We start from the raw sequence: 8,715 nt of genomic DNA, 5'->3' as shown, positions 1-8,715 counted from the left end.
TTTCTAAAAAAAAAAAAAAAAAAAAAAAAAAAGAGATGATTTGTACATGTGCAGAGGAGGAATAGTAGATATACTGGACAAAGGATGTTGTAAATGAAGCTGCCACACTCAAAAGAGAAAAAAATGAAGGCAGGAGGGAAAAAGAAAGACCTTAGAAGAGGTTCATGCAGTGAAGGATGATACTTCAAAATAGATTGCATTGAATTATAATGTATTCTGGACCTTTGATGGAGGAAATGTTCTATAACTGGATGTCCTTAAATTTTAATTGAATATCCCTGATATAGCAAAACATATTTTACAAAATAATATGTATTTCAAATTTCAGTAACATTTTAAAATGTGTATTTTTAGGAAAGCCAACTATCCAAAGTTCATACAGAACCATCCCATCTAATGCTCTCTGGCAGCAGCTAACAATGGGACTTGATAATGATGCACAAAACGTACTCTATAGATAAAGCTGCTGATTTGTCCGGATCCATTTATTCGAGGAATGGACAGAAAGCTCGTGTGGCTCAGCACAGATTAAATTATTAATATTCAGCATAACCCTTAAATGAAGAGGGTGAAGCTTTAAACTTTTGTCATCACTAAAAGCAAAAGAGAGATGATGCTTCCACACCAAATGACTGCTCGGATTAATAGCAAATTATCAACAACGATTTAAGTTAAGTGACTTACAGTCATGTCTTGTCTAGTCTTCAAAAACATTAATTCCACCCATCTGATTATGCACTGAAATTCAGTGCAGGGATAAGATATGATAAAGCTGTGAGGGGATAGCTGCAGTAAAAACCTTTCAAGTATAAATCATCCAGTGCAGAGTGGTGATCAAAGGCAGGCAACACGATTCTATATAATAAAAATGCTAGTCGTTCATTAATGCTAACCGTCAAAGTGGGCCGCGTTCAAGATGCTGCTTTTATCTTTGCATTCCCCTTTGAACTACACATACATTCATATTTAGGCAGGTGCATGTTGACATGGCTGAATGCCATTAGCTGGGGAACAGCTTTGTGATCTGATCTGAAAATACAGCAACAACCTGAGGATAAATAAGACTACAGTTCTATAATAATATGTGTACATGCAGCGGGGCAGCGGAGTACGGAGCCCCCCAGGGGACATGGGAGAAAAAAAAATTGGGGAGGAAAAAAAAAAATTAGGGAGGAAAAAAAAAATTAAGACGGACTTTTGCGAGATCTCGCAAAAGTATTGCGAGCGCTCGCAAAAGTATTGCGAGATCTCGCAAAACTCCAACAATGGCGGCAGCTACTTAGTTGTAATATTACTCTTTCTGGGTCACAAAATACACTTTTAAGATATTTTGAGGCGTGAATGTAGTTGTGTAAACGTCAGATACCTGCTCGGTTTACAAGACATCACATATTTGCAAAAGAGCTCCGAGGTTTTTGGAGATCTGACACCCACTAGCTCGAAGCTAACGGGAGGTCGAGACCTACTACAGCCGGGAGGAACACCGCTTTCCCGGCACATCGTGCCTCGACCTCCCGGTCGGCTTCGAGCTGGCGGCCACTAGCTCGAAGCTAACGGGAAGTCGAGACCTACTACAGCCGGGAGGAACACCGCTTTCCCGGCACATCGTGCCTCGACCTCCCGGTCGGCTTCGAGCTGGCGGCCTCCGAAGAATGCGGCTAAAACTTTTGCGAGATCTCGCAATACTTTTGCGAGCGCTCGCAATACTTATTGCGAGATCTCGCAATACTTTTGCGAGCGCTCGCAATACTTTTGCGAGATCTCGCAATACTTTTGCGAGCGCTCGCAATACTTTTGCGAGATCTCGCAAAAGTCCGTCTTATTTTTTTTTTCCTCCCTAATTTTTTTTTTTTCCTCCCTAATTTTTTTTTCTCCCATGTCCCCTGGGGGGCTCCGTAGCGGAGTAATCCGAAAGCTGCACAACAAGTTTTCTCTTTCTCTTGTTCTGATCCTACAGGGACACAACCTGGACCACTTAGGAAGATTAAAAAGAATCTATAGACAAGTGGAAACAGGTCCCTGAAAGAGACAGTACGTTCGAACTAAGTGTGATTTGTCTTACTAATACATTCGAAATGCTTTCAGCCTGAACATAGGCCTTCAGAGGCAGCTTTCAGCTTTTTGCATGCTCAGTAATGCAATTGTGGTATAGCAGATGAAATTATCCTTCAGAAGGTACTCGTGATGAGAGCGCAGGGTGTGGGCTCAAGTGCTTTTATGACACACGTTCCAGTTTGTAGTCCTTGAGTCAGAAATGAAATGAAATGAAATTCTAGGGGGAGAATTTCTATAGTCCTGCTGCTACTTTAATCTAAATTTGTCTGAAAAGATGTTTGAAGATATTTAGTTGCAGATGCAATAATCAGGCTTGGATATGGTTAGATTTACAAGTATTTGGACAATAGCACTGTGGTAGTCTTCAAAGAGAGCACTTCTGTATAAAACATGTACATTTGAATAGTGTATTTTTAGATTTGGTTGTATTGTTTGCTATTTCTTTGCTTTTTATTGTTATTTATTCTACATGCTGCTAACAGGAATCTGTAGTTTATTTTACTACAGGCAGAGTAAGGTTTGGTGCCTCCTAAAAACACCATACAGTGCAAGTGTAAGGACATTTTTTCTATTAAACAATACCGCAAATGCATCTAGTTTTCTCATTATGTTAACACGGTAGCTGGTAATCTGCCGGTGCAGACATCAACCTTATTGTAGCTTTCACAGCTTGGTTGTATTAACTTAAATTGCTCAACCGGGCTTGTGTGTTTGTGTAGCAGTTATCCACAATAACACAGCTGAGGAGGGATTCCTGCAATCTGTATTTTTATTTTATAGAGTTATGTTCTTTATGTCCACTATTAAAAAAGGCTGTTTTGTTGCTTTTTCTATTTTTGTTGGTCTTAATGAATTCTGCTCAGACCTGAAAATGCCTTCAGTCACGTGGTTTTGAGTGACCCACAAACACTGTTCCCCTCCTGTCTCCTCCTCAGTTAGCTCACCCTTCCATGTTTTCTCTTTACTCCACAAAATGTGAGAATAACAACACGACAGAAGCGAACACAGCCGCAGACATAGACTGAGGGAGAACAATACAGCTGACCGTCCTTGAAAAGGCAAAATAAAACTAAACAAAACAAAAATACAAAGCAAGCACAAGATGCTCAGTAAGCCCTAGGTAATTAATTAGGGGTGTTCAGATTTAGTCATGGCTTAATACCCAGCAGTGCAGCGCTAAATTGCAGTGAAGTTAAATCTAATTAGAGCAGTCTCTTAAGCCGTGATGTGTTTTATTTATTGCAGCATTTCTGGAGCATTTTCTTAATATATGTGGCATTACCATGGTGACCAGCAAATTTTCCACTGCTGGTTTTAAACTCTGAGTGTCACAAAGCCATCATAAATCTTATTATTGGGTGGAATGAGTATGTTAATAATGTAAAACAAGAACAGTTTATGAATATTCATAGTACATGTGATAGATCTGGGTAAGGCTTTATGAGTTGCCACATAAGCCAGACAGCTCATGCTCAAAAACTATTCGTCATCTGAAGGCGTCACTGCGGACGCCCTCGTCTATAAAGGCACAAAAGTGGATTTCAGACTTGAGTTAAACACTTTTGTTTCGAGGTTCTTTATTACAAGTTTATTCATTTTCATTTTTTTGTTATGAGCGGGAAGACAGACAAGAGGAATTTATAACCAGCCAAGAGTCAGATTTAGATCAGTGAGTGTGTTAACATGGATAGAAATATCCTGTTTATGGGGCTCATCCAGGCTCATCTGATTAAGCATATCCCCCAGTGTTCCTGCACCTAATTACATTTAAGACTTTTTAAGGGCTTTTTGTTAAAATATGCAATAGTTGTTGTTGTTTTTTTAATTATTGTACTTTAAAAATGATGATCTAGTTACATAAAAAATAAATAGTTGGACATCTTAGTTGTTTATTGACATTTATATCAGTTATACACAGATTTGTGCTTTTCCAGCATATTCTTTTTGGGGGCTTCACATAATGCTGTGTTTTCAGATGCATCTCACTATTATGGACATTGCATCATTGCCTTCACGCACAAGAAATAATTATCAGCCAGGGGACAATAGCACTCAGTTTCACTTTTTTCCCAGTGATTTTTTTTTTGGGGGGGGGTTTGCTTTTAATTGCTGGATACATTTAGTTACCCAAAGGTGCTTGGTCATCTTAAAGATCGATGACTTGGGAGTGAAAGCAGAAGGACGTCTTGACATACCAGCAGCTTTAACAATATGGGATTATAGGAGTAAGAACCACCTGGTTATTCAATCAGAAAAGTAATAATTGACAAATTAATACATCATTCATTGACTTTTTATTTAACTTTCATGTACTCGTATTCAAATAAGTGTCGAGCAGCTTTAATGCTACAGAGGCTTCCAGTAACAACTCGCTTCAAAACTGGATGGTGTTGAAACTCGAACAACAAAGCTTCCTGCAGCAAAATCAAATGTCACAACAATCCCACTTTTAGTGTAGAGATGTAGAATGTCTCCTGACAGCCCACAGCCACATCATGACTAGACTCTGACTCATGCTGGAATGCCTCCACCGCTGAAGTTGCAGTTTTTTATCCTCTTGCGTGAAAGAATGAGATACAGGTGGTGAAACTGAGCTTCCACTGAAGGGTGGCGGGCCTCTCCCATAGCAATAGGTTGAGAATTTTGTTTCTGTTGGTAAACTGGAAAGACTGGATTGTGAACACCTTCAGATTCCCCCCTGAAGAGCTGGGAAAATGACCTGAAAGAGTCTGGGTCACTACTTAAACTGCTGTCCCCACAATCTGAACCTAGATAAGCACCAGAGGATAGATGCATGCATAGATATTTTAAGAAGGATGGGGTCTCTCTAAATGTTGTTAACAACTTTGGAAAGCAGAATGTGTTAATTATATCATCCATCCATTTTTGCTCAAGTGTCTCTCATACTAGGTTCCCATGGAGCTTATTCCAGCTGACACAGGCAGAGTGGTGTGGTACACCATGGACTGCCAGTCCATCCTAGTACTAACATAGGTTAACAGGTTAACACAGGTTATAATTAACCTAGCATGCATTTCTTTGGACTGAGTGAACAAGCTGGAGTACCTGCAGAAAACCCACAGAGGTGCAGGAAGAACGTCCAAACTCCTGTTTTTGTCATATGATACAATGGCGACTAACCCCACCAGCTCATTACTGGACTTCATATTCAAATCGCTTTTTTCAGGTAAGAGAAAATAAACATAAATAGTTTTTGTTCACTATGAATGTGATGTTTTATAGAGTTTGACAGAGCAGTCATTAAACTGTAGAGAGAGCTTAAGAAAGTCTAGGGGCAAACTCTTTAAACCCCACGGTGCATTTCAATGGCAGCAGGGCAGTGTTTACAGGGAAGTCGTCTCCTGTTGTCCGTCCCGTCCTTGGCTTTCTCAAAGACCCTGCGGGGAATCCAGAGCTCATAATTAATTGATCCAGTTGTTGTTTGATTCTATTTATAGTTAACCACTTCCGCACATCAAGACATCCTTCTTCCCTATGACATGAAACTCTCAACACCCTTGATCAACACATTATTATCTGGTGGAAGCTTGTCAAGGTCACAGCAGGGCAGCTGAGAAATGAATCTCGAGTGCATTGTGTTTTATGAGACCCAGCACTGTCACATCCACAGGAAAACCAAGCGCACGCAGTGGGAGTCTCACAACATGGAGCATGCATATTTCAAAATGTTCAATTTGAGGAGACACGTGCCCCCTCGGTTGCAGAGGGCTTGATGGGCGCACTGCATTTCTGGTCGGGAGGTCCTCCATACTTAATGAGGTTGTTGGTTGTTTGGCAGTCATGTGACTTTGTTTTCCTCCAAAGAAAAAGGCAGACATGCTGCCTCTGTGGGATGAGCAAAAACTTATTTTTGAAGTTGTGAGTTAACATAAAATAGGGGAAATTAAACATGCATACAAGATCAGAGGGTCATTGGGTTTCATAGATGTTTCAGACATATTCATTTACATTTCTGCAGCAGTGCGAGAAAACGGGCATGAGACACATAAGTAATCATAAGGTAATCACTGCCCACCACCTGACATCCACAGATCACATTTTCTCGGTTAAATCTGGTCAGCCAATCACGATTTTTAAAAATATGTCTCCTTCAACCTGCTTGAAAAGTGAATGTTTAATTTTCTGATGATAGCAGGTTTAAAAGATCTCTAAATAGTAAATACTGTCAAATCTAAAATCAGGTTACAGTAAATTTCAAAAGGAAAACTTTATCATACGTCTAGATCAGACCTAGCTACTGTTTAAAGATTAAACAAACATATTTAAGTTTAGTTTTGATACAAAATTGATACGAATTGTTTTGAGGTTGTGAAAATGTTAAATAGACACATAATGTTCCCACCAGGTACACAAATATTAGCTCGTCTCTTATGCAACGAGACATAAAAACTGTTTTGTGTGTTTCATTCTGTGTAAAGGGCTGTCAAAACACAACTTATTTCAGAATAGATTACAGAAAATTTCAAATCTGTTGGTTCTAGGAGTCAGAAGTGCTAAGGAGGATGAGTGCACTTTCATAAGAGATGTGTTTTTCTACACATTTTTCACAACTGAAAATACTTTTTTTTTACTTTACATCAAATCTTAACATTATATCTTTGAGTCTTGCATCCTCTAAATATATTCAGTTATTAAAAATCTTAATTCACGTTAATTAGCGGTACTTCTAAAATAATAAAAACAAATAAAATGTTCAAAATAACAATAAAATATGTTAAAAGTAAGATTTCTCATTCTGCAGAAATGTGGTTTCTGTCATCAAAATATATTATATAAATATATTAAAGGTAACATCATTCATTAACTAAATAAGCTTCAAATGAGTGATATTCTAAATTGTTACATTTACATGTGAGCAGCACTTTTCTGTTGTAGTTGGTTGAGGCGGAAGTAGTTTTAATTTACTGCCCTCGGTAAATCTCAGTGGCCAGTTTTGAGATGGTAGGGGAAAAATGGAATTTATGTAAATAAATATTACAAATAAAAATATTGCAAAGTTTAATGATTGTTTTTATTTCAATTAAACAATCTTAAAAGGGTTAGAGTGGTAGTAACTTGGACAAGTAACTAATATCAATATAGTCATTTTATGACTTGGTTGAGCAATAAAGGTTCAAACTGTAAGAATATATCTTTATCAGAGTTAATCAGTGATTCAGTATGATAACTTTCACCCTGTGAGACATGACTCCTCTGACTTTATGAGCATATACAGTGCAGTACAGTGTTGTGTAGTAAATCCCAAAATAAGACAAACTCTGATATTCATTGACTGGAACTACAAGGTATTGAATTCCCAACATGAAACAAAAGGATCAAATAAATGTTGACACTATAAATAAACAGCTCCGATATTTTTACTTCACGCTGCGTATGTTTAACATGGCAGATATCTACATCCTTTACTTCCTGTGCTAACAAATATTTTTTATAATTTACGTTCACGCGTCCATACAAAGTGACAAATGTTAGCTTGGATTAAGTGTTAACTGTCAGACAAATTTAACACCTTTTCGAGGAGAGCGATGAGAAGAAAGAAGTCGTTACATTTCTATGACACTGTAAATCAGCGTAAATAAGTGAATGAACAGAGAAGAGAAAACCTCTTGACAAAAAGAGAGAAAGACCAATAATCTCCGCCTTGAGGTTTTTCTATTTATAGAGGCAGAACGTCTCTTCATATTAAGGTCAATGGCAGCTATTTGCTGCCCTCTACTGTAGAAATACAGACTGGCTTTTTTCAGGTGTACTTACTGTAGCATATTTGTTTTTACTTTGTGTTTTTAACTGCAGAATTCTTTATACGTATTTTATTATTTGGTACACTGTGCACATAATATATGGCCCAGATTTTAACTGCATAGCCCAGAACATAATAACTTTTTTTTTTTTGCATAAACTCTGGGTCACACATTCACATTTGCCCTATGCACTGGTCTCTTTGGCCTCAAATGGAGTGTAAAAAGAATATGAAAATAGCAAGATGAGCCAAAGCATCCTGAGACAAACATTTTAGAATAGATTCATTATTATCATCAAGCCCTTAAAAGTAAAGCAATACTTGAGAGCCACAGCTTTCAGACTGGGAAGCATGGTGGTGTGCTGTCTCATTCCCTATGACAGCTGGGACAGGCTCCCTGCAATACAGAACTGGATAAGTGGAAAGTTTTTCAGACTTCAGGAAAAGTTATTATAGTTAACTAAAACTAAAACTAAACGCTAAAAATAGGTCAAAAAAGATTTTAGTTAACTAAAAGAAAAACTAGACCTAGAAACTAGAAAACTAACTGCAATAAAAAATGTAGAGGAATTACCCTCACTGTAGTTTTAGCACTATGTTTTTATTGTAACACTTGCACTGATTTTCCTAAACCTCTGCCTGTTGCCTGACATTTGTCCTCCTTACAATAATTAAAAAGCCATTTACTGTGTCTGTCATCTTAAACGAGTTAGTCCCGATACGGCTTTGTTTTTGCTTTAAGGTAACTGACCTTTTAAAATAATGCTAATTTTCATATAGTTTTGTTCATCTTAAGCGCCTCTTATTTTTTGTAGCATAACAACACAGAAGGCCTTTATGCAAATTTATGCTAAAACACATACAGGTAATTGTGATAAATGTCACGACTGGGGGGGGGG

At 37.9% G+C, this 8,715-nt stretch overlaps 1 protein-coding gene across 3 annotated transcripts in view; it reads right to left on the bottom strand.

The window, feature by feature from the left end:
- Nucleotides 1-8,715, bottom strand: part of ormdl3 (ORMDL sphingolipid biosynthesis regulator 3) — a 35,604-nt gene that overhangs the window by 18,143 nt on the left and 8,746 nt on the right. The window contains exon 4 of one of the 3 annotated variants that reach the window (XM_014335693.2): nucleotides 1,904-5,453. The exons of the other annotated variants lie outside the window; for them this stretch is intronic. Within the exon in view, the coding sequence (XP_014191179.1) occupies nucleotides 5,360-5,453 (94 nt within the window). The 3' untranslated portion in view covers nucleotides 1,904-5,359. Of the gene's footprint in view, nucleotides 1-1,903; nucleotides 5,454-8,715 lie in introns of those variants that run through there. 3 annotated transcript variants of the gene reach the window in all.

This window comes from Haplochromis burtoni, unplaced genomic scaffold (assembly GCF_018398535.1).
Source record: "Haplochromis burtoni strain Fernald_Lab_line unplaced genomic scaffold, NCSU_Asbu1 Contig_6, whole genome shotgun sequence".
In the NCBI taxonomy this organism is placed as follows: domain Eukaryota; kingdom Metazoa; phylum Chordata; class Actinopteri; order Cichliformes; family Cichlidae; genus Haplochromis; species Haplochromis burtoni.
This window is presented reverse-complemented; position numbering and strand designations above follow the sequence as displayed.